The sequence below is a fragment of the Pyrgilauda ruficollis genome, unplaced genomic scaffold (genome assembly GCF_017590135.1).
Source record: "Pyrgilauda ruficollis isolate IOZ18807 unplaced genomic scaffold, ASM1759013v1 scaffold52, whole genome shotgun sequence".
In the NCBI taxonomy this organism is placed as follows: domain Eukaryota; kingdom Metazoa; phylum Chordata; class Aves; order Passeriformes; family Passeridae; genus Pyrgilauda; species Pyrgilauda ruficollis.
In genome coordinates this window covers 523,599-550,178 of record NW_024526822.1, presented here as the reverse complement: position 1 = coordinate 550,178, position 26,580 = coordinate 523,599, and the positions used below count along the sequence as shown (strand labels likewise).

Genomic DNA, 26,580 nt, shown 5'->3' with positions numbered 1-26,580 from the left:
GATCCTCGTCAGGGTTCTAATCCACAACTTGTGCCTCATTCCCACCCATTTAAAAGATGCTACTTCTCCTCCTATGGGAAGTTTTCCATGATTTTGTATAAATAAATGAGTTTAGTCCAAGAGTTTATCTCAACAGATGTAGCAAGGCACTATTAGAGCTTGAGCCAGGATTAAAGGATTTGGCAATGTAGGAAAATTAATAGCCAGGGTAGTATATATTTAGATAAATGCAAGGTCATCTAAAGGTTAAATATATCACTACAGACCTTCAGCAGAGGAGGAAGGTACATGCTGGTGCATGAGAACTGTTCTGCAACACCTACTACAGCTTTATCTTTTCACTTCTGTGACAGGGGCTGCTGGAACTGGAGGATACAAGAGGCTTTAAAGGGAAAGGTCAGAGTAACAATGGTAATTTTCAGTATGGGGAGCAAATTCAAAAAAATGAGGAAGTACATGCAACTTAAATGGCAAATGAAACATTGAGACATTTGGATTGCTTTTTTTGGGTTTGACATAATCTACAGTGTGGATTCAATTTTAGCCAAAAAGTTTTCTCTTTTCCTTTTAAATCTGATGACAGTCTAGCAAAACCTGACAGGGAAACTGCAACTTTTAATGGCCTATTTGGCCTTCCTGAGGAGAATTTTCACTGAGTCTTTGCCAAGTGACTACACAGAGTGCAGGACACCCTTACCTTGTTCCCAAAGGAGCCCCTGCTGAGAGGTCCTTTCACTTTAGGGCACTACTAACAGGAGGAACAGGATTATTACTCCTCTTATCCTGAGCTCCTGTTAAAGGGAGTTGAACACCTGGGCCATAAAAATATTGTGACTTCTTTTATTCACAAAAAAATGTCTGTGTGGGATGGTACTTGTTGATTATCCATTCTTGACTGGTGTGGAGCAGCACTTTAGGAAACCAGAGAGCTGGAGAGGGACTTTGGACAAGGGACGGAGTGACAGGACACAGGGAATGGTTTCCCACTGCCAGAGGGCAGGGATGGATGGGATTTAGATTGGATACTGGGAATAACTTCTTCCCTGGGAGGGTGGGAGGCCCTGGCACAGGGTGCCCCCAGAGAAGCTGTGGCTGCCCCTGGATCCCTGGGAATGTCCAAGGCCAGGCTGGATGGGGCTTGGATAGTGGAAGGTGTCCCTGCCCATGGGAGAGGTGGGACTGGATGATCCCTAAGGTTCCCTCCCAATCCAAACCCTCCTGGCCTTCTGTGGAACTGGGACCTGCAGTCTCACAATCAGCTGAAGCTGCTGCAATCACAGTGTGATTAAAATCAGCCCTGTCCCCCCTGGCTGCACACCCTGGTTTTGTCACCTCTCCAGCAGTGCAGGTGGTAGGGCAGCTCTGCACCTCAGGAAACTATTCCCAAAAACCAGAATAATTCAGGACAACCAAAGGCAGTCATGCATCAAACAAGGGCCTGTCCCCAATGACTCAGCTCCCTGACACAGAGCTGATTGAAAAGACAAAGAGGGCTGAAGGCTGTTAATGTGGAGGTGGCTGTAATTTAGGTAACAATCTTACAGAGAAAGCACTGACTCACACTGAGGGCATTGGAAGAGAAAAAATCATTTTACTTCAAGCAGAGCAAATGCTAAGAAGCCTCGTGGGCTGTTTTGTTCACACAGATTAGGTGTGTTGCAATGCAGTCGTGAGCTCAGGTATGCAGAGAGCACAGGCACTGTGCCAGGGAAGTGTGATGGATCCACAACCAGTGAGTCATCCCTGGAGGGCAGCTCTGGCTGCCAGGAACACTCTGACTTCCACGCTGAATCCAAGTGCAGGTGCTTGCAGCCTGTCAGAGCCAGTTTTTGGCTCACATCTGCAGAGCTGCCTTGAGTTCCTCAACACAGCCCTCCCACTATCCCAAGGGATGCAGGACAGGCAGCAAGGAAGGCACTTCTGCCTGGGCACACACAGCTCACAGCTGCTTCAAATGCACAAAGAACAGGGGAGTTCCTTTAAGTCAAGAAGTAATTTTTTTCCCCTTTCAGCAAAACAAGAAGTTTTTTTCCCTGTTCTTGCTTTCCTCATATCAAGACATGATTTCTAATGGAAGCTGTGGTTGGTTGATAAAACCCTGCTCCCCCTTAACATGAAGCAAAAACCCAAGAAATAACAGGACAAGCTGTCCAAACATTTGGTGGCAGGACCTCCTCCTTTTATCTGCTCTCAGAAATCACAACTATCTGGCTCTGTTGATTTATTTTATTAATTCAAATGACTGGATCAACAGATTGCTATCATTGCAATGTTCCTAAACAGGAACAGAACTATTTGCCTCTAACAAATGCTTTAGAGGCTGCACAGCTTCATCTGTGCCTACACCTATTGCTGTAACAACATTCTTCACCTACACACTCTTTTTGAGCATCCATCAAGGACACTTCTGCCTGTAACTCATCTCTAGGTCTGGTGTAGCAACAGGGATAAATTCTGTGAATTCTTACTGCTTGTATCATCTAAAGACTTCATTCCATCAGGAAATGTACATTTTCTGTACATTCAGAGCTCATGAGCCTTAAACTCGACACACAGGTTAAGACTTAGAGCAAACCCAGCTCCTGGAGCTGTGGGAACACAGAGCTACATCTCCATGGTGTGTTTGGCTGTCACCTGCTCACACTGTGACCACTCCTGCTTGTCATTAAAGACACAAGATTATTCCACCCCTAATTTTCTGTTAAGCCAGAATATGGTGCTGTATTTCTGCAGCTGCTCCTATCTGTTGTGTCAGGAGCCTGACTGTGCAGGGACACAGAAAACCCCCTTTTCTGGTAGTTTGCTGATCACCATGTTTTTATGCTGGGAAAACACAACAGGATCACTGTGATCTGAGAGGCACAAAGCTGTGACAAACTGCAGAAGGGCTGCCTTGCTTCTGTGTCTTTCATCAGCAGTGCTGTTCTCCAGACCTGGCCCCAGTGTCAGGCAGCCTGAATAATGGGATCTACATCCCACACAGGGCTTCCAAACCCTGTGCAAAGTGCCCACACTCAGGCACAGACCACAGAGTAGCTTTGTTTTGCTTTACTGATTCACTAGGAAGTTAATCATGGCATAGGCTGATCATTCCAAGCAGTATTACAGCATTTAATCCACTGAGGGTTGGAAATGAAGTCTGAGGTGCCTTTCACCCTAAGCCATTCTCTGATTCTATGACAGTACAGCATATTCAGCTCTAAGGTTTCTAAGATTAGAACACAAGTCCAGCAAAGGTACAGCACAGTTCAGAAGCAGAAGTTTGTTCAAGTAGTACCAGTGTGTTGACTCTAGAAACAAATTAAACTTCAGAGCAGGTAGTCTATGTCCACGCTACTCTGACTTTGCAAATGAGATGTCACCTGAACTCCCACACCTGACACAAAGCCAACACAAGCTGTGTCTGACATGCCCTGGCTGAGCAGACAGCACTAGGATGGTGCACTGCATCCACCTTGGACTGGGAGATCCAGCCACTGGGCACTGACAGCAGCAGGGCCACAGCCTGGTCTGGCACAGAAAGAGCTGTCAGGGAAAACCTGAGGAGCCTTGAGAAGACTTTCCATGCCAAATTACGCAAGTGTCTGGTCAATCCTGAGCCTCTGCAGAGCAAACTCCTCATCCCACCCACTCACAGACAGCAGCTGCAGATGGAAATCCCTGTGGCTGAAAGCAGCTGAAATGTGAGACAACACAAGTCAGCCCCCCAACCCGCAGTGGCTCTGGGGTTTGCTTGGTTAAAAGAGACTTTTAAAGCTTTTACGTTTCCTAATGGCAAAATCCAAAGGATTAAAAACTCCTTGGAAGAACTGCCATTTCAACACAGAAAGTTTGGTACCTAATCCCCAGGCATGTTTAGGACCTTTTGAAAATTCAGTCTCCATTGCTGTGATGTCTCTCTGAAAATTCAGTCTCTGTGTGAAAATTCAGTCTCTGTGCTGTGATGTTTACAGGGACCAGCAACACTGACACCACACAGTGAACACAGGCATGGATGGGTGGCTTGTCTAAGTCAGCAGCACTGTTTCCTCAGCTGGAATTCTCCAAATCCTCTATGTTCTGCCTGAGCTGGTTTTAGCTACTGGAAGGAAGGGGATGATGTGAGTAACAGTGTCAGCTGCCTTGGAGGGGGAGCAGCACAAGCTTCCACTGCCATCAGGCCAGCTGTCCATCACAGGCCACAGCCAGAGCTCCTTCCCGTGGTGAGGGAGGAAGGAAACTTCCAGTGGAGACCCTGTGTCTGCTCCAGCCCCAGCCCAGAGAGAAGGGGAGTCCCCTGACACCAAGGCAGGGACACCCTGCTCGTCCCCTGAGCCACCCTGAGCAGGCACAGCAGCTCCAGGAGCACAGCACTGAGGCTCCTGCTTTTGTTCCAGCCCCACTGCCACGGCTGGGCTGGCGCCTACCTGGAACCCGTGTTTTCCTCTCCACCACGAGGTCAGCTCCTTTGGTGGCATGTCGATGACAGACACGATGTCCCCCACCTGCAAAAGGTTGACAGCATCAGTCACAGCCAGGAGGAGAGCACAGTTCCAATAACCACAGTCTCAGCACTGCAAAAAACTGCACAGCTCTGGAGCAGCTGCACATCTGCCTTTGCAAAACCGAGCTGTGGGGTGCAGGAGTTCCTGCATTGTCCAGCACACAGGATACAGCTGTTCCTGAGGAAAGGGCCTGAAGAGCAGCAGGCTCCTGGGAAGGGCTACAGAGGGTTCTGGTTCAACTGCAGCCATGTGTCAGCACTTGGGAAAATCTGCTCTAGTAGCTGAACTGATTTTTACTGCCTTACCCACGAGTCTGCAGGCACTGACATGTGTCTCCTTGCTCCCTCTCACAGCACAGTGAAGAGCTGCCTTTGCAGCTCCCAAACTGCCTCAGGTGAGCTGCCCAGGGTTAGGAAGTGAGCAGAGGAGAAGTGGTGCTACAGCAACAGGATGGAAAATGCAAAGGACACCAGACAGGCTTTCTGAAGCTTTGCTCATTCCCATAAAAATGTAGTACTGCAATAGTTCAAAAGATCAGTATCATCAATACTAAATTTGGCTTGATTTGAATCAAGCTCTTTGTGGCCTCTGTTACAGAAAATGAGAAGGGGCAGAACCTAAATAAATACTGCAGGTATTCCAGGTAGGTGGGCAAAAAATTCATGCCAATAATGCCCAACTTTTACCAGATATTTGACAATGATGGATTCAAAGTGTTTTACAGAAAAGACAACACATCACCCATTTGCAGACAGGGATGACTGAGACATGGGGAAATTATTTCCTCCAGGGAATAGTGAATCAAGAGGAAAGCAAATGCCCATGAAGGAAACTGCTGCCACCACAGGAGCAGAGACACTGAGGATGTTTCTCAGAACTGGGGAGCAAACCCCAGACAGCTGCTTGTGCAACTGCCTACTAGAAATTTAGAATAATAAACACAGAGATAATTTGGGTTAGGGAACAGGACTCAGCATCATAACCCCCGGACCCTGTTCTGTGTCAGTTCTGCTGTGGTGTCTCACTGCACACCGCTGGAAACCACACGTGCCTCAGTTTCCCTTCTGCACAGGGCAAGATTTACAAGCAGGGAGTGTCATTTCAGTGCTCTCGTAAGCTGACAACCAGCCTGGATCCTGTGCTGCTGGGATTCCAGCTCAGAGCTGCCATGCCCACGTGTCCCTCTGATCACACAGTGCTTTGGGGTACACCAATCCTTGCCTTGATTTGAGCATGAACAAACCCCTGGCAGCACCAGACTATCACTGTTATTTTTTCTTCCTGTGCTGCACATCAAGGATGTGATCACAAAGCTCCTCAGGGCACTGTTCTCCTTCACACGTTTCGTAGAAACAGCACCATTGCACAGGGCAACCAGAGCACAGACCACTGCTTTTTGGGTAAAACAGACAACTGCCAGACAACCAAAAACTTCCAGGGTCTGATCTGGAGATCTTGGATGAGATGTGGAGCAACCTGGGCTACTGGAAGGTGTCCCTGCCCATGGCAAGGCGTGGAATGGGATCAGTTTTAAGGTCCCTCCCAAGTAAAACCATCCTGAGATTCAGAGATTCACTCCACAGCAGCTCCTGCACTGGATTTTCAGGCCAGTTTTAGCTCATCACCTGCCCTTTAAACAGCAATTATTGGCCAGTCTTGTTCTTTACTTCTCATGGGAGCTGAAGCTCTTAAAAATGGTTATGGATAGGGACTTGCTCAGAGGGTGTGTGTAACCTGAGAAATAAAACTTGTGTCCACACAGGGACAGTCACCCTGAACAGAAAACACATGGGCTCTGCTCAGGGACAGCCCAGAGGAGCTGGTTAATCAGAAGATACTAATGCCAAGTAAAGCTGTATTTTAAAGATGACTGAACATCTGCCTGTATCCAGCTCACTGCAGAGCGAATATTTAACTCCATCTTCCAAGCTTCACCTCACAAAACATTGTGGAAGTGTCTGGACATATTCCCAATGGGCACACAGGCCCAGACACCCAGATTACACTCATTTGGAGCTGACAACAAAGAATGCAAGTGCTTTATTTACCTCAAAGGACAGTTCATCTGCTGCTTGAGCAATGTATCTCTTAATGACATGGGCAGCAGCAATAGCAGGGACATTAATGGATGATTCCTCATGGACCAGCAGGTGATTCCCCTTGTTATCAATCTGAAACAAAGAGCACAGGGGACTGTGAGGCAGCTGAGGACAAGTGAGGAGGCATTTTAGTGGTGCAAAGGCTTCAAGCTGATTGAGAGAGACAGCCCAGCCCTGGGCCCCAGGAGAGAGGGCACAGCTGAGCTGGAGCACTCACTGGGGGCTCCAGGAGGTTGGGTGTGCCTGTCCAGAGGAGAGAAACGCTGGCTTGGTGCAGCTTGGTGTACAAACAGTGACACAGAGAGGGTCTGCACCTCCCTTTAGCCCCACATCATGGTGGTTTTCCATGGCAATACAGATGTGCTACAAAAATCCTCTACGACGTGGAATTAATGCTTGAGGTACTGAGGCAAGGAGAAGATGCTGTAAACCCCAAAATTAGTGCTGCTTTCCATTTTCTCCCACCCTTTAATTAATTTTTTTAAAGAAAACATGTAACCCCCCCCCCCCTTTGCAATCATCAGCACACTTTCAAAACTCCCAGATTTCTGTGTAGAATTGTGTAGGATTTTCAGTGAGTCACAAAGGTTACTCTGCACTGGGTTTGCTGTGATCTCCAGGCCTACTGTGTTGCTCTGAATGCTACATCTTATTTCTCCCTACAGCTTCCTCCCTCCCTTTGCTGCTTTCCAAGATTTTTCTCATCCCAAAGGATTTCAGGGTGAGAAGGATATCAGTAGGGGAAATTGCAGGAAAACACACTCAATCCTTATCAGATCCATTTAAAAAAGAGCTGCAAGTCTATTAATAGCTGTTTCTATTCCTGGTGTGCAGCGATGGAAAGCCACACGTTCAGGCAGCCTGAGCAGGGACAGCTGGACACTCCTCCAGCCTCCCCTGCCCTCATCCCCACTAAGAGCTATTGTTTAAAGGCTACAAGACCATTAAACCTGAAAGCAGAGCTGCAGCTGCAGTTCACAACACACAAACTGTGCCACTGCAAGCACAAGGCTGCCTCTGTCTGCAAGGGAGCCAACAGGAGCACAGAGTATTTGCTGGGCTTGGAGCTGCCACAGGGAAAAATGATTTAAAAAAACAAGAGAGCAGGGAAACACCCTAACAGAGACAGCTGAGTTTTAGAAATGTGCCACAGTTGCAGCATCGCCTTGGCAAAAAAGGAGAGCAGGAATAAGTGAGCTTTGAAGTAAGTGAGCCTTCTGCAACCCATCACTAGGAGATCCAGCCCTGAACCTGGCATTCCCAGGCAGCTCCCTGGGACTGCCACCTCCTCTGTGAATACCAGCAGGACAATCCATTTCTGAGAGACAAAACCCAGGTTATAAGGGAAAAAACTCTTTACTCTTAATACTGATTCTGTGTGTCCTACATCTTCTATGTGCTAGTAACAGGAGAATAAAAGCTTTCAGAATAGAATTTCAGTAACACCAACAGGTCTGGAAAGAGCAGGTGTGTGCCTGCTGTGTTTCCAAGGTCAGGAAACAAGGAACACCCCAGGTTTGTGCTGTACCTCCATCCATGTGAGGGCAGGGCCACAGTTGATCTTGTTGCCCGCGATGTTGGAGAGCCGAGCCAGGTAAGCCATCAGCATCTGGGTGACCAGCTGAGACACAAACACACACAGTGGTTCTGTTAGTGCACCTGCCTTTGGAGAGCCTTCTGCAGGCTTAGGGAAGACCAGAAATCACCCACTGCCACAGGCAAGAGTTACAGAGATTCGTTCCCTTCTGCAAATAAATGCATTTCTGTTGTTCAAAGGACACCAAGCTACACACAGGGTTATGATGGTTACACCAAAAGAAAGGGTCAAGAAGCAGCTCTCTGTGAAAGTAATGATGTTATTATTATCATTCTGTAAGATTCATGCAGATTTTCCTAACTTCCCTTGTCAAGATGCCTTAAATCCAAAGCTTTGTCCTGATTGTGGACACACACACAAACAACTCATGTCTTAGGGAGACACCTGAGAACCACCTAAGAACCAGGCAGTGAACAACCCCTGAGTGCCACTTCCACACGCCCGCAGAGCCTCAAGAATGCAGCACCTCACAGTGACCCCCTGGCCAAAGAGTAACATTTCAGCCAGTAGAAGAGGGGTTTAAAAACACACTTTGCCATGGCCCTTTGTAACAGTGAACTGGTTTTTATTACAGAGAAGCCACTGAGGTCTTTCCAGAGTCTCCGAGTGACAGTGGTATAAAGCAGCATTGTAGCCCAGAATCTGTAGGACTGTTCAAAACATTGTTCTCCTCAAACATCTGTTCCAACGTGGCCAATTCAAAATAAAAAATATATGATGAGACACCCCACAGCTGCAGAGCAGCAGAGCTGTTCAGCATCTTCACATCCTCTGTGCTTGCAGACAGAATGCAGATTTTCAGGCTCTTGCTTTAAAGTCCAGTTAAATCAGTGGTACAAGTAAGGATGCAAGAGATAGGAATGCCTAAATTAAAATAAACCAGGAATTCATTGTCCTGAATATTGCTGCTTCTGCTGAATTTAAACTTGAAACCCTCCTCAGAAATACCGTGCATGAAGCCAAAGCAAGTGTTAAATCAGTCTCTCTGCTGAGTGATGGGGCTGCATGATCAGTTCCTTAAATTCCATGGCAAACACCCTGTAAAATTCCAAGGGGTACTAATTTCAGTGTCCCCATCCTCCAAAACGATGCAGCCAAGATTCACCTGCTTCTTTCCAAGAGATTTTTCTGGACATGAATAAATCTTTCAATTATCAGCAGTGAGAAACTGAGGTAATTTCAGTTCATCATACTCAGGGTGAAGACAGTAAGCCAAGAAATGAGTATCCCTTAGAGGAAAAAAAAAACCTCATCGAGGAAAAAGAGCTTTTTAAAGACCATTTAAATAACACACTAATGCAAATGCTCTTAAAAACACTCCAGGAATACTCAGTTTAAAATGGAAGCCTAGCACTCCAAATGGGATTGCCCTTGCAGTGCAGCTGCCTCAGACAGCACGATTCCCTGGGAATGCTGAGTTGTTAACACTAAGCCAGGAAATACCTACATCACTGACAAAGTTTCCAAAGACAAAACCAAATTCACATCTAAGGGACCACAGGACAGCTGCTTTCTTGACACTCAATTACCATTCCAGATTCAGCAGCTTAATTAATTTGTCTGAACTTGCAGGACATTTCCCTTTAGATCACTGAAATTAGGGGTGGAAAACACTGACTTTATTCGTGGTAGCCAATTTTCAAATGTAACCCAGGCTGCATTAAAATTACTCTCTACTAGAAGTAAGTATACTCATTACTAGTATATTACTAGTAGTAAGTATACTTATTACTATAACTCTGTGTCCTAGAAATACATGGAATTGCTGAGGCTGGAAAAGATCTCTAAGTCCACCACTAAACCATGTCCCCACATCTACACACTTCTGAACACTGCCAGGGATGGTGGCTCCACCACTGCCCTGGGCAGCCCCTTCCAGTGCTTGACAGCCCTTTCCATGATGGAATTGTCCTTGATATCCAAGAAAGCTCCCCTGGAGGTCATGTCTTGCACAAATCCCATGCCTGAGCATGCCCTGGGTGTCCCAGAGGGGCCCCTTACCTCGGGGCTGTCCTTCAGGGCATCGGAGCGGGGCAGCTCTGCCAGCTGCGAGAAGCGGCGGTCGTAGATGCACAGGTGGAGGTGTTTGTCCAGCACCCGGAAATCCTCATAGCTCCTCTTCACGATCCAGCTCCTGCCCTGCACACACAAACAGCCACTGTCAGAGCTCCTCAGCACGGACGGGCCAGAAAGGGAAATCTGAGCACAAATAACACTTTCTCCTTGAAACATCCCAAAGCGATCAAAGTGCCCGAGTAACGTTTTCATGGTTTGATCTGCAGGTAACATTTTCATGTTTTAATTTGCAGGTAACATTTTCATGGTTTAATCTGCAGGTAACATTTTCATGGTTTAATTTGCAGGTAACATTTTCATGTTTTAATTTGCAGCAGCCATTCATGCTCAAATCAGCCATTAGTGGTCCTGTTTTAATTATTTAACCATGGGTTTGGATGTGACCCAGCAGCATGAGAGCTTTAACTTCGACCTGTCTTACAAGGATTTTGTAGCATTTTCCTACGTGAGGTGTCCTTGCACAAATGTAAATCACCAAGTGGTTGTATAAACAGCGTGAAATTAGATTCCAAACAGATAGAAGCATAAAAACGCAGAGATCTGAAGGCAGGATTGAAGCTTGCAAAATTTCTGCCAGGTGCCCCAGGCAAAGCTTCAGCTGAATTAAGAAAACAATCTATGATGAACAATTCTAGCTGCAGATTTATTCCTGAGTGCATATCATTTTCCCAATTAAACTATAGACAAGATACAGACTGCTCCAGGGGACAAGGAAGGGACTGTGGCAGCACAGAACAGTTTGCTTTGTAAAGCTTTTAATATCTAATGATGACTTTTAAGTGCTCCACAGCCTATTATGATCAATAAAAAATGTTGTAATAATGCAGCACTTTACAGGTCAAAGCACTTTATGAAGAGTCATTAATCACAGAATTCCACAGTGGCTTGGGATAGAAGGAAACTTAAAGCCCATCCAGTCCCACCCCTGCCATGGGCACAGGCACCTTCCCCTGTCCCAGTTTGCTCCAAGCCCCATCCAAGCTGGCCTTGGACACTGCCAGGGGTGTGGAAGGAAACAAGGGATCAGATTGCTCTGGGTTACACAGGCATTCAGAGGCAGTGCCAGGGACTGGAAGTGACACAGGGATGCCTGAAAGTGAAGCAGAAAGCAGGGAGTAAGGGGGACACACCAGGGGACAGAGCTGTAAATGCTGACTTGCTGTGCCCAGCTGGCAGGGCTCTGCCAGGTGCCCTCTCCCCTGAGATACAAAAGCATGGCCTACTCTGAACTCCCAGTCATGATTCCTCTACGCTGATTTCTTTATCAGAGAAGTTCTAAGCATCAGTTTTGCATTAATATCCAAAGCCTGCGAGGCAATTGCAGATATAAACCCTCCAATCCAGCTACATTCTGTCCCAATGATTTAAGACAACTCCACACTGTGACTGTGTTCATAGACTCTGCTTTCAGTTTATGAGAAATCACCGTATTTCACAATCCTACAAAGAGGCACCTACACAGGATTAATGATTTGGGATTTCCATATTATGTAATTTCACTTTTTGTCTATAGGAGAAAAACAAAACCAGGAGTGCAAGACTAATTCTGTTCATGGAGCTGTCAGCCTTCCCCATTTCTCCATATTTTGCAATTAAGGGATTCTTGCTCTCTTGCTGAGCTGCCAGTGTGACCTTCAAGGTTCAGTCACCAACGTAGGGAACAGCAGCCTGAGAAATCCCTGTGATCCTGGATCTGCCTCTGCCACCAAACCGGGCATTTCATTCCTACATGACCACCCAAACAACAAAACGATCTGTCAAACGATCCTGAAGCTGTCACTGATTCCATCCGATTTCATTTCAAAGGTTGGCCCGTAGCTTTGCAGCCTGGTTGCCACGAATGAGCGCAGTAAGAGTTAAAAGCAGCCGGAAGGCAGAGCTGGGTCAGCCCCTGCTGTGCCAGGGTGTGCAGGATCACACACCATCCCGGTCCCAGGGCTGACAGCAGCAGGAAAAGGTGATGGATGAGCAGGGACAGCTTACCCCACAGCAGCAGCAGTGTCTCTGGTCCCACGGGAGGCTCCTGGAGCAAGGGCAGGCAGCAGAGCCGGAGCGCGGGCAGGGAACCGGGATCCTCGGCTCCTGCACCTCCAAACTGCAGCTCACAGCTGCTAAGCAACCAGCAGAGCTCTCCCGGAGCTCTGCCATCCCTGAGCTATCCCTGAGCCATCCCTGAGCTATCCCTGAGCCATCCCCAAGCTGTCCCTGCCAGCAGCCCAGGCTCCAGGAGAGAGATGCTGTAGGTGCCTGGAGGCCAGAACCTCATCACCATTCCCAGGTCACTCAGCCTAGGATTGTGGATATCAGGCTCTTGTGCAAAAGGATCATAGTTTACTTCATGGAATCATGGAATATCCTAAGTTGGACCCACAAGGATCATCATTCCACATCCTGTCCCTGCACAGATCCCCCAGTAATTCTACCCTCTCCATCCCTGGCAGTGCTGTACAAATTCTTCTGGAGCTCTGGAAGCCTTGGGGCCATGCCCATTCCCTGGGGAGCCTGGGCAGTGCCCCCTCTGGGGGAAGAACCTTTCCCTAAATCCAACTTAAACTCCCCTGGCACAGCTCCAGCTGCTCCTCAGGTCCTGTCACTTCTCTCAAAAGAGCTCAGCATCTGCCCCTCCACTTTCTGGGATCAGGGTTGCCAATTCCTGTCAGAATTCCACTCAGAGTGGCGGTGCACAGGCTGTGCTGGCACAGCGCAGCACTTCAGGAGCAGTAACACACATTTCCACCCAGCAGAATGTTATTCCAACACTCTAAATGGGAGTATTTACCAATATTCTACAATTTTAATCCTGGCATAATTTATCTCAAAAATCTCCCATGCTTCAGGTTGGACTTCAAGCTGTATTAAGCCAAGTTTTTGCAGATTTGGAGCCTGAGTGATGAATTTTTAAGCCACATTTACATAGGATGCAATTAACTTTACAGGAAGGAATCACTGCAGCAATCAAGGAAGGAGCTGGACAGTACTTAATGCTTCCCCTTAGATCTCCAGCACAAATCACAGGAAAGCAAAGTCTGGATTCTCCCAGCCAGACTCCCAGAGAGCCACAGCCAAAGCAGCAGCAACAGCACCAGCCTCATCCCGGATCCAAAGTACTACAAAGGTTTCAAATATAATTGGAAACCATAATACAATTTACCAATATAAAAATTGTACATCTTGCTCCCCTTTCCTGCAAATTCTCAAGCACCAGAAAGGTTTGGCAAAAGGATTATTATTTTTTTTTAATTTAGAGAGTTAATAAAATATTAGATACAAGTAAGTGCCTGTTAAGTTGATCTTGTGTTGTCAACTGTGTTTTATAGCAAAGCTCAACATTTCTGGGGCTTCAGGCACTCAACATCCATATGGCAAAAATGTCTTCATCGTGTCTTTAATGATTTCCATAAACTGTTGCTCAAATGAATTTTTGATCAGCCTCTAATTTTCTAATTCAATAATTACTTTTCATTTCTTTAATTATTAATGGTCCTGATTTACAGAAGCACAAACTTAAATCCCATTCATTCCAGTGGGACATAAGAGGTGAAGTTAAGCACAAAGCAATTTCCCAGATTCAGACCTTCAACTACAAACCTGGCTGTGACAAAGTTCTTCAAAATAAAAAAATCAAATATCAAGTCAAGATTTCAATAATGCCATTAAGTACTTCCAGGATCTTTAAAAGGAAAAATTGACCAGTGACTTAAAAACAAGTTCCTCTTGAAAACAAAATCAATGTATTTTTTGATGTTGCCTTTTACAGAAACATTGACAATGAAAAGTATCATGAAGAATCTGGAATTTCTCACAGAATGGAAAATCTGGTCTCATCCCTACTCTTTTCCCATCCTGATCTGTTCTTCCTCGCTCTGCTGGGTAGGATTAAATGTATGATGAGAGCCTGGTGAGATTTCAGCCTCTGCACAGAGCTGCTGATCTTTTTTTGATTATCAAAGCAAGGAGAAATGTCATGCTAAAGAAATGATTGGAGACTACTGATCTGATGATTTCACTTCCAGTGAGCCAGAGATGTGAACCCTCCATCAGTGGTACCAGCACTGCAAGATCACAGATCAGCGACTTTCCTGGGCTTCACTTGGCACGGGAGGAGATGGGGAGGGACAGGGATCCAGAGCCCAGCTCCACAAGGAATATTTTTAGCTCTGCTGATCAAATGGCCTGCAGAGGACAATGAGCAGCCAGAGCCTGGAGTAGTTTCCCACTCCCTTAAGCTCAGCTCAGTCCTGTGGCACTTGAGCAGCAGCGTCACTCCCATTGCCATTCTTCCCAAGCCCATCCTGATTCCTGCAGCTCAGTGATGGCTTCATTACCAACAGACAGACATTACCCACTGAAAATGTGAGAGGAAGCAATTTTAAACCATTCCCTGCAGTTTCACTCCCCAGTCAAAGCCCACTTTGCTCCCTCGTCCCTTAAACTCTTCAATTATCAGCACAAGAATCGTGCTCATTTCTAACTGGGGCTTCCCTAAGTCCAGGCCAGTTCCATACTGGAATATTTGTAGGTGGGTTTAACTGTTTCCACTCAGCATCTGGCAGAAAACTCTTTCTGCTGTGCTCTGAGCAATACCGAGAGGCACCCAGCCTGCAGGAGAGGTCCAGCTGCTGCCAGGATTGGTGGTACCATCCATTCACAAAACTTACACGCTAGAATTTTGTGTTAAAGATGTACAGATCCTGCTACATAAGAAAAATCCTGTTTCCAGCTGGATCTGTCTCCGTGTCAGCGGGCAGGACGCCATCCTGTCCATCAATCCCTCTCCAGGCCAGCCAGGCTGCCACTGAGCTCCAGCACACACAACCTTCCTGTCCCTCAGTCTGACTGGGTTTGCTCTACAGCACTTAGGATTTATTTATTTTAAGACAGGGATAGACCTTTCTCTTCTGGTTCAAATGCTTATTTCCTCAGAGAGAACACATGGATGCTCTCCTGAACCTTGCAGCCCACATGGAGAGCAAGAGCAGAAAATGAGATGAAAGTATAAGGCAAAAGTCACTTCAGTCTGACCCCTCAGTAAGAAAACACCACAGATTAAATGGCTGGAAAAGCAGCAGCATCCAGCAGGGCAGGTTAACTCTGCCATGGGTGACTCTTACAGCTGTCTGGGGCTCGGGCTCTGTATGTTATTCCAGCCTGACCCTTCAGCCCTTTCCTGTTTCAAGTCACAGCAGAAAATGGTTTAGAGGTTTAGTCAAAACAGAAAGCAAGATGGATAAAATCCATCCCGGGGAGTTCACCCAGGAAGTGTTTTTAGCTGGTGCCTTAGGTCGCTTTATCTACACTTACATTTGTTTACCAAAGCGATTCCACGACTTCTGGTGTGTTATTCTAACTTGAAGGAAATTATAAATCTTTAAAACTTAAAGGGAGCTTGCACTAAGGCAACATAAAAGTACTTTATTTCTGAATGAAACACTAAAACTTCAGCACTCCACCTGGAATCACAGCTCATGGACATGAGGGAGGAACAAGCACAAGATGGAGGGAAAATACAAATGGACAGAGCACAAGGCAGAGGTGAAAAGCTGGAATATGTGGTGAACCCTTATTAGCCTTATTCCAGAGCATAAATTAATCTCTCAGCATTAATTATCAGTTTATTATCAATTAATTGCAGTCACTAGGAAAAAAAGATATTTTAATGGAAACCACTGCAGTTTTTCTCCCCTGTAAATTAGACTTCCTTGTGCTGCTGGATTCCAATTACAGATAGGAGCCCCCAAAGCACACATGGGGACACAGGGCTGGGTCTGAGGGACAGCAGTGTCATCCTGTCTGTCCTCACAGTTTGGGAAATCACCCCTCAGGTGTGTGTGGTTCTCTGGGGTGAAGGGGGCACCAGCCATGAGCTCCAGTGGTTCCTGTGTCCCTCGGAGGAACAGCTTTGCCAGGAGTAGATAAACACTGGCCTCAGGCTTTGGGGGTGAGTGGTTTTGTACAGGTACAGAGGAGTAAGAGCCCAGCAAGACAACCCAACATAAACAGAGTGCCTGAAACCTAAGAGCCATTTTTCCTCCCAGAACCAGCCCATTTTGGAATGGCAGCCTGACAGACCTTGAACTCGACCCAGGAATTACAGCCCTCGACATGTGAGTGACATCCCTGCTCTCCTGCCACGCTGTAATTTAAACACTTCCATATCCATCATCTCTTTAGCAAAATTCCACCATGGAGCAGCGGGTCAGGGGTGAGGGGAGGGTGGGCACAGCATGGGGGGCTGCTTTTCTGCACTTCAGAAAATTACAGTCATGACACGAGAGCTCGGAGCCACAAACAAAACCCTTTAGAGCAACAGAGCAGAGCTCAGGGAGCTGAAATTCCATCATCCTCCATGCAGCAGAGCAGTGAGGGGGTGTATGTACAGCTACAAATGACTGCATGGACCTTGCAGGCATTAAACACAACTCCCTCCTTACCCCGCAGCCCAAATGTGCCACAAACTGCTCTGCACACAACCACAGGGGAAAGTTCCATCAAAGCCAGCAGCCACGGCTGGCCTTGAGAGCAAAACAAAAACCCTTTAAAATTACTTGCCTGAGGTTGTTCAAACAAAAGAAAAGAAAAAAAAATCACAGAATCCCAGGATGGTCTGGGCTGGGAGGAACCTTAAAGCTCATCAGTGCCACCTCTGCCATGGCAAGGACACCTTCCACTGTCCCAGGTGCTCCAAGCCCCGTCCAGCCTGGCCTTGGGCACTGCCAGGGATCCAGGGGCAGCCCCAGCTGCTCTGGGCACCCTGTGCCAGGGCCTGCCCACCCTCACAGGGAGGAATTCCTTCCCAATATCCCCCCCATCCCTGCCCTCCAGCAGTGGGAAGCCATTCACCCTTTTTCCTTTTTCTAAAAACTTCCTAAATTCCTTGCCTGAGGTCACCTACAGCATCAGCAGCTTTGGCAGACAGAGATCTCAATTTTCTTAAATCTCATTTCTCAGGCAGACTATGGCAGCAAACAGCTGACTTGTGTATCAGTATATATATATGTACATGTGTGTGTATATTTATATATATGAGTATGGGTGTGTGTGTGTATATTTTATATATATATATATTTGATCAGAGCACAGAAGCATGTTTTTGTAAACACAAACTACCAGAGAGAAAAGAGGTTTTTTGTAGGTCCAAACCCAAAAACCTGTTTGGACACCCCCCACGACCCCGTTAGGGCTGCTATGCCACAGGCCAGATATCCATCACACCATTTACAAACAGCAGGCTCTCAGGAGCACAGAAATAACAAAACCCTGCTGTATCTGCCACTGCTCCCTTCCAGCCCCATTCATCCTGACACCCCAGGACGAAGCAACACTACCAGTGGTTGGAAAATATCACTAACAGGGTAAGAAATGCCTCTGGGCAAGGTTACAGATAAAAACCATGAGTATTTCCAGGGAAAAGATCTGTGAGCAGGGGGGCTAGAGATGCAGCTGATCAAGCCTCAAGGACAGAGGTTGGAAAGGTGAAACGTTATTCTGAAAGCACAAGAAACAGAAGCAGTTATGGTGAGGTTTTGTGAACAAATCTGGAGTCAAAATGGAAAATCAGCTGCTTTTCTGGCAGCTGCAGCCATCACTTTCACAAAGCAAGAGTGAAAAGTGGTGCCAAGACCCAGAAGATGAAATATTTAAGACAGACCATCTTCAATATCTAATATCCCTGATGGGGGATTTTCAAAACCTAAACCACAACATTTGAAATAAAGGCACAGTTTTAAACCCACAGATGAGTTAAAAATGCACCATTTAGAAAACAGAAAATCCTGATCTGTCAAAACCTGAGCCCTTGGTAGCAAACCTGCTCTATGGTCTTGGAAAATACAGTTTGTGTTTATTTCTGATGTCTCCATCTCCCAGACTGTGGCACATCCTCAGAGTGACACAACTCAGAGTGACAATGAACACCTGCTCTGTGCATTTTAACAAACTTGGGGTCCAAACCTGCTCTGTAACTCTGGGAAAGCCCCCACAATTTAAGGAAAAGCTTAAACTGGGTTTCCCCTGAGAATTCTGCGACTGACTCCTCTAAACAAAACTTATTTGTAAAGTGACACAGGGTCGGGCAAAGCACCTCTATTTACTGAGTGCAACAGTGGCACTCGCAGCCCTCTTATTACCCAGACAGCTCCATTACAAATTATCTTCAGAGTATCAGCTTAATAATCCATGTGCACTCAGTGCAACTGGTAGGAAAGAACTTCAGAAACTGTTGTGATTGTGTGTTTTGCCACCTGGCTCTGTGCCAGTAAATATTTGCTACAAACAGGGAAGATGATGCATCTTTGATTTACTGAAGTATCTTTAGGACAAGATGCCCTAAGGAGGGTTAGGTTGGATATTAAGTTGAATTTTTTAATGGAAAAGGTTGTCAAGCCCTGGCAGAGGCTGCCCAGAGCAGTGGTGGGTGGCGTCACAGTCCCTGGAAGAGCTAAAAAAACTGTGTTGATGTGGCACTTGGGGACAAGGACTGGTGGTGGCCTGGCAGTGCTGTGGCAAAGGTTAAATTCCATGATTTTGGAGGTTTTTTCCACCCTAAATGACCCATAAGTCAATGATTCTGCCTTTACACACACACTGTTTATTTTGATTTGGTTTCCATGCCTTGACAAAGCCTTTTTGAAGCCATCCTTTCCTGAACTGCCTGCTCTGCATTTTATGTGCAATGAATTTGTTATTTGGAAGTGCAGATGCTGTTCCAAGGTCTGTGAATTTCATCTACCCTGAACATCCCAACTGCTTACCTGGGCTGTCTGCTGCTGCTTCCTCAGCATCCTACACCCAGCATCCCCTGGTGACCACAGCAGCTCTGTAGCCTTGCAGAGGATGGGACTGGATGAAACAGTTTTAGATGACTTGTCCCAACAGCCTGTCACCTCCCCAGGTAAACAGGTACTGAAAATGGCAAAGCTCTCCATAAGGAACAAACATCAAGGCAGGAAAGAATATCCACCACAGTCCTCCTCCCATTCTGAATTTGAACCAAGCCATGCTCTTGGAAAAGTTGTAAAACAAGTGAATTGTAGGCAAAGGGCCCCTCTGCAAAGCATCTGCACCGCTCAGTTGTGGGGACGACTTGGTGTCTCATGAGAACAGCCCAAGTGCCCCCTTCAATTTGTGGCCAGGGCCAGCCTTGTCTCCAAAGCACCACACGAGGGTCAGGAGCCCTGCCAAGACCCATCACAGCCCCCATGGCTTTCTGCAGGGCCCTCACTGCCAGAGCCCAGAGCACAGTCTGGGCACAAGCACACATCTCTAATTCTGAGCTTGTTTTCTGCCTGAAGGCAAAGGACACGACATTAACAAATGGCCATGGAGTTGTGAGAGCCTCTGCTGCTCACAAAAACCAATTCAGGATAGCACTTTGATGTGATGCTGCACTTTATCCTGACAAAGGACCTTCCCTGTCACTCATCATCCCTCCACAGAGCAGGGCCTGGCCCTTCCCTTCAGCTGGGGGTTTCCACCACGGAAAACCATCTGAAATTGTTCTGAATCCCTCACATTCTCTTTGACCAAGAATGTCCCAGCAGCTCAGCCTCATGGAGGTCTGATGAAGTGGGAGGCTCTTGTCTTGAGGAGGTTATTCCCAGATACTGTCTTTCCCCAGCAAAACCTACCCTCAAATAAATTCCTGAGCATTTGAGCACAGAAAGCCTCTGTCCCTGGCATGCTGAGGGGACAGCTTGAAGTGCACCTACACCTGTGCACACTGTGAAGTGCACCTGCACCTACCTGCTGAAAAAATGTGCTTTAGCACCAACAGCTCCACAACAGTTTTTATTTCTGCAATGTTATAAATCTATTATAAATGAATTATTCCATTCAAAATCCACACACAGCTACAACCCTAGTTTTGCATCTCATGCATCCAGAGTTAAGAAAACAAAGAGCTGACCCCATTTCTGTCACAATACACGTTTAAATAATTAGAAAGAGAAAAAAAAAGCTGAAGAGAGCCATGAACGGAGCAATTAAAGAGCAAAGTTGAAGGATGACTCATTTTCCATGTCTCGTGAGCAGTGGATGGATCTCCACAGCAGAGCAGTGAATCTGCCCTGGCTGGGGCTGAAGGATCAGCCCCAGCAGCAGGGAAGGGAACCCCGGAGCCCCAGGACACAGGGGTGCAGCTGGGACAGGGCAGCGTGCCCCTGGAGGGACAGCAATCCCTTCTGCCCCAGAACTGGCACTGCCACCGTGACATGTCCAAACAGGACAAGGGGAAACGGCCTCAAGCTGTGCCAGGGGAGGTCCAGGTCAGACACCAGGAGGAATTTCTTCCTGGAAAAGGTGGAAGGGGCTGCCCAGGGAGGTTCCTGGATGTGGCACTCAGTGCTCTGGGCTGGGGACAAGGTGGGCATCAGTCACAGAGTGGACTCGATGGTCTGGGAGGGCTTGTCCAACCTCAAGGACTCCATGAACCTGTGTGAGAATTAAAGGATCACAGGCCAAAACCCCAGGCTGAGCAAAGGGTATGGTGAATCTGCTCTCAGAACAGGACACAGCAGACCCCAGTGTTAATCCTGCTGGATGGGAATGCTGCCCTACCCAATCCTGCAGAAAAACCCTGAACACCAGCCAGTCAAACCCTTGTCCTTAACAACTACTATCCCAATTACTAAGAAATTTATCCTTTAGTGTTACCATGCCAGCTATAGGGTAATGGATTTTAATTAAGCAGTTCAGATGTAATTCAGCTCCTATAGATGGCAGTTTACTTCCCCAAAACCTGGAACAGAGCCAGGTGTTTCAAAGCCCCTCCACCTTGGCTTTGGGATCTCCTGAGGTCTGAGCACAGCCCAGCAGCACCCTGCAGGCTGCCTGCCAGCTTCAGGCATTCTTGATTAATTCTCATTCCCACTGTCACTTAATTTTTATTTACTGCTGCTGGGAGCAGGAGGCACACAGTGTGTGACCTCAGATCCACCAGAGCACAGCACGTGGAGTGATGGATTAGCAGGGTGGAAACAAGGAATTCTGCTACTTTTTTTTTTTTTTTGCCTAATGTGAAACAGCCCTCAACACCCAAGAAAAGCTTAGGACAGAGGTTTCAACATGTGTGAACATCTGGAAGGACGGGGTAGAAATATCCAAGCCAGAAAGGCCTGTGGGCAGGTTTTGAAAAGGTTTTGTGGATTTACAAAATACCCAGGATTTGTTGCCCAGAGAAGCTGTGTTGCCCCATCCCAGGATGGGGCTTGGAACAACCTGGTCTAGTGGAAGGTGTCCCTGCCCATGGCAGGGGCTGGAACTGGATGGGCTTTACGTTCTTTTCCAAATCAAACATTCCATGATTCCACCTCCAAACACCTGCACACGTGAGACACCAAACTCGTGGGCAATCTGTCAGTGGAAGTTTCATTTCCCCAGTCATCTTCAGGCAAGTGGTGCCAAGAGGCAAAAAAGAAGAACAAAAAACAAGGCAGGGGAAAGGTTATGATGGTGACCAGAATTTAATGCACCTGAAAGCAGAGCAGCTTTTCTGAGCCCTGACCAACGGGTGAGGACACACAGGTAGGGATAGGAAGCTGCACCATGGGAAAATTTACTGTCTAAGAAAAGCACCCATTAACTGCTTCTGTTTTGTTTAGTAAAATCCTAAATCAAGGCAGAAAATCCTATATAAACATGGAGAAGGACCTTAACACACATTCTGAAAACAGATTTTGCACTGAGTAGGATCCACCTGGGTGCTCCACATAGATATACCCCTTTAAAAAAGACACGAAAGCTTTCCCCTCTCTGTAAGTCTATTTGTATATAAAGCACACAGAAGAATATCTGTGAGTTGGAATCTGTCCTTCAGTCACCTGTTTAAAGAGCTTTTCACAGGAGCAAAGCAGCACTTACTCAGTTCCTGTTCTCCAGGTGTTTGAGTTTCAATCAGAAACTATTAATAAAGAAGACAAAGAACCCAACCACATTTTGAATGTTTGACTCAAAAATCCTCCTGCAAGCAATCTGTGGTTCCAGGCTGGACTATCCCAGGCAGCCAGAATCAGCAAACCACACTTGAGCCTTTGCTCCTCTGACTCAGACATCGTCCCTGTGGGAAGGATCTTGCACCCTCCCCTCCCCACAAACCACCCTGGGAGGGTGAGTCCTACCTGCCCTTCCTCCTTGGAGCCTGCCTTTCCTGGCCTCCCTCTGTGCCCTCCAACACTCCTTCCTGCACAGGGAGTGTGGGATGGGGATGCCTTCAGAGCTTGGCAATCCTGCTCTCCAAGCAGAAGATGCCCAGCTCGAACCTCCTGCAGGGTGAGCTGTGACAAGTGGCTGAGGTTTGGGGCAGTGTCTTCCTCTGGTGCAAAAGGGACCTGACTCCATCCACCAGAGCAAACAGCCCCTGCTGGAAGGAAGAACAGGAACAGAGCACAGCACCGGGCATCCTGTGCCACAGGAATGCCTCAGCTCATGCCAGCCTGCAAATGGGAGCAGGAAAATGGAGAAAACCCTGCTTGGACCACGAGAATTCCTGCTCTGGGAACAGCCTTAGAAATGTGCTCCAGTGCTGGAGCAGAAAAAGGCTTCCTTTGCTGGCATTATCCCCAGAAAGCAGGAACAGGAAAGGTGCTGTGGCTGGGCTGGCATCACAGCAGTCAGCCTTGTTTAATCCCCGAGACCGTGTCAGCCCTGGCTCGTGCTCGTGCAGTCTGACATCCCTGCTGAGCAGTGCCTGTCACTCCTGTCCCAGCCATCCGCCTGTGAGCATGGACATGAGCAGCCAAAGCCTTGGGAAAGGCTGGAGGTTCCAGCCTCCCTCAACGTGAACATCTCCACAGACAGTCCTTGTTCTCTCCCTGCCACTCCAAATGTCAGCAAAAATGATGCCTGTGGTGTTCAAACACCACAAATTTCACATGTAAACAGCATTTACAAGTTTCATTTTTCAGAACAAAAGCTGAGACTGGGCATTCTTCTGTTGTAATATTTAAGTAGGTACACAGGGAGTTGCAGCAATGTCACACAAACAAACCCCAAAACATCCAAAAGGCACATTTCCAGCCTTCCTTACAAGGACTGGATCAGCCCATTCCAGCCCTTTTGCAGGCTCTGAATTGTGCTGATTTATTCTCCACAGACAAAGTAATCCCTTTTAAACATGGTTCAGACCGTGTAAATTCTTTGTTTATCCCTGTGGAAACTTCCAGGGATTGCAAACACTGTCCAAGGACTTTCACAGAAGCAGGAACAGCACAAATTCCTCAGGGGACTCAGCCATCCCCTGTGTTCCTCCAGGATCCACAGGGATTACCAATTACCGTCTCCAGGTTCAGAGGGGTCACAGGTACAGTCCTCACACCACCCTTCCAGGACTTGACCCTTTTATTTTAATAATATCACTCTTTCCACAGAACTCCTGAAATCTATCTTCTAGAAATGCAAGTTCAGTGCAATCTTATTTGCAAAAAAAAGGAAAATCCATCTGAATTGCTGAAAAAAAAAACCAAACCAAACCTTCCCCTCATTCCCCTCATTGTCTCTTCCCAATAGGATTTAATTCCCTCCCTTTGTCATTTCCTAGTTTTCATGTTTAAATTTCTCCAAAGAAATCAAAAGAAGAATCCTATCTCTCCTCTTTTCTGAAACAGCTCTCTATATATTCCCATTTCTTCTTAAGAGCTAATAAACTGGATTACTTTTTTTTCGGTTTTTAAGTAGAAGAAAAGCTGAGCAGAGACTTAACCCCTCCTCTGAACCTTGCACAAAGCCTGGATTCCACAACCTGACTTGTAGCACAAATACACCTCCCAAAGAATGCTTTTTCAAACTTTATCTGGGAAGGTTTTGCAAAACAGGCATCAAGCACTAATTCTCTTTACACCACTAAAATGATACTTACAGCTGGGAAGGAGTGGGATAGAATTCCCTCAGTGTAAGTAGCTGTGTCCTGCCAAACCCAGCTAAGGCTGAGCTGGATGTCTGAAATATCTGCTGCTCCAAAGCTTTGCTCTGCTGCCTGCTCCAGAGGGAATGGCACAGTAAATGCCATCTGATGGGCCACAGCACAGGGGGGTCTGCACAGCCCAGACTGGCCAAGGCCAGCACTGACCCCAAACCCAGGGCTTAACTGATTTCTCTAAGTCTGGCAACAAAAGTTGCCAGGATGGCAACACCCTCACTCTTTGCTATCTGCTTCTGCAACAAATCACAGCAATTTAGAGCTTTTACATTCATGGGATCCAGCCTCCCTAGCAGAATGCCTGTGTCCATCTGAGCAATCCAGGACATAGCTCAGGCTGCTGCACTGCCCAAACACCAGTGCTGGAAGCACATCCAAAGGGTGAGGAAAGCCTAATTTGGTTGTCAGGCTTTTTTCCTCCCCCCTTCAGTATTTTTGGCCTGATCCAGATGCACCCTGCCAAAATCCATCCCCATTGCACCATCACTCCATGAGCTATTTCACACCTCCTGTTCCATTCTCCTGTGGAGCCAACCCCACGCAGACACTGCTGGTGTCCAACGTGTGATGGAATGGAATCTGTCCCTGGGCACGGGAGAGGCCAGGGGGTGCCAGGGGTGAAGGATCTCCACGGCAGAAATGATGCTCAGCTGTGCAGTTCCTCCCATACCTTCCTGGTCATTGGATCCAAATGTCACAAATGTCTCAGCTTTCTATGGATCTGAGAGACAGGGACATGCAGTAATGTGGGAGAGGGTGATCACAGCCTTGGGGAAGGGAGAAACTCCAGCTAGCCAGGGGGAGTACTTTATAACAGAAGAAAAATAGAAAAAAAAAAGAGAAAAAAGGAGGAAAAAAGACAGGAAATGTAAGGAAAAGAGAGAAAAGGTAAATAGGGGGAAAGGGCAAAGAAGAAGAGGGGAAAGAGGAAAAGGGGGAAAAGAGGAAAGAGAAAAAGGTGAAAGAAAAAGGGAAAGGGAGAAAGAAGAAAAGGAAAAAGAGGAAAAGGGGAATATAAAAAGGACAGAGGAAAGGGAGGGGGGAAAGGGAGAGGAGGAAAGGGAAAGAAAAGAAAGTGAATAAAAATAAAATGAAAAAAGGGAAAAAAGGAAGAAAGGGAGACAAAGGTGGCTGGTTCTACACCAACCCTTTAACAAAGGAGACCAAATCCCAGGGTTTCCATTTGAGTTCAGTTGGGGAAGGGGAAGGGGAAAGGAATTTCTCAGGAGCTGGGCCTGGTGCACAATGGCTACAAAGGAGCAACTCCCTTTGCCAAGGCTCAGAACTCCCCCCTTTGTCCCCAGAGAGATGAAATCCATGCCTGTACCCTCAGACACATCCCAGCAAAGCAATGGAGAGTGGGAGCAAGGCACCAGAGGAGCGGGATCAGGCCTCACCTCCACTGTTCCCCATTCCAGCTCTCTGCTGCTCCTGGGCCTCCCTCCTGCACGGGGGTACTCTGCAGGGTTTGGGACACAATTATACCTGAGGCCACGCTGTGCATCTCTGCAGGGGTCAGTCAGGTGGGGAAGGATCAGAAGTGATGTGCTCTGGACCTAGTGAAAAACTGCCATGTTCTCCAAGCTCACCAGCAACAGCCAGGGAATAATCTAGGGCTCATCCCTTCACTGAGCACTGCAAATGCACCCCAAATGTGAGGGCTCAAAACACACTGGAATTCCAATTTCCTGCAGTCCCCTCAAGTCCCTTTGCCAGGCACTGCCCTGCCCGTGGCTGGGACAGACGTGTGCCACCCCCAGGGTTTGCTGTGCTGCCTGTCTGCCTGGGCTGCTTGGCTGGGAAGTGCTGCTTTTGTGCCAGACTGGCTCCAGGGGGTTACAACAGTCCCAAAAAATGCCAAAACACTAGCAAATCTGAGAGATGTCCACTTGGAGCCTCTCTTCTCTTACCCAAGAGCACATTCATAAACATGTACAGGAACATGCCAAAGCTGCCCACAGAGAGGAATTCCTGCTGGAATTAACAGTGCTGGAGCTCAGCCTGGCCAGGCTCCATCTCCAGAACAGGGCAAGAGGCTCTGCTCCTCGAGATGTGGGACGCTCTGCTCCTCAGGACGCTCTGTTCCGCAGCTCTCACAACACCTCACTCTGAGCACAGAGCTGAGGCAGCAGAGCAGGGACCCTGCAAATTCCCCACCTGCCAGTGTGTACTCACTGGTAAGATGGATGCTCGGGGGGGCTGAGGTGAATCATGGAAAGAGCTGCTGTCCTGAACCCAGGAAAACAAGCCAACACAGGCAGTAACTCCACACTGAACCTGCCAGCACCCTGCATCTCCCACAAAGGCTGACTCACTGAGCATATTAAATTAGGTAGCATTTTACAAAGTCTCACAGATCAGCAGATGAAGAATTCGTGGGACAGAGCAGCAGATTCCTCTTCCCAAAGCATCCTG

General features: G+C 47.3%; 1 protein-coding gene across 2 annotated transcripts in view; it reads right to left on the bottom strand.

The window, feature by feature from the left end:
• ARHGAP32 (Rho GTPase activating protein 32) overlaps window positions 1–26,580 on the bottom strand; it is a 141,894-nt gene that overhangs the window by 63,450 nt on the left and 51,864 nt on the right. For both annotated transcript variants that reach the window (XM_041480636.1, XM_041480637.1), the window contains exons 6-9: window positions 10,182–10,319; window positions 8,112–8,204; window positions 6,533–6,655; window positions 4,407–4,484 (exon numbers count right to left, since the gene is read on the bottom strand). In XM_041480636.1, coding sequence (XP_041336570.1) covers window positions 4,407–4,484; window positions 6,533–6,655; window positions 8,112–8,204; window positions 10,182–10,319 — 432 coding nt within the window. The remainder of the gene's footprint in view (window positions 1–4,406; window positions 4,485–6,532; window positions 6,656–8,111; window positions 8,205–10,181; window positions 10,320–26,580) is intronic.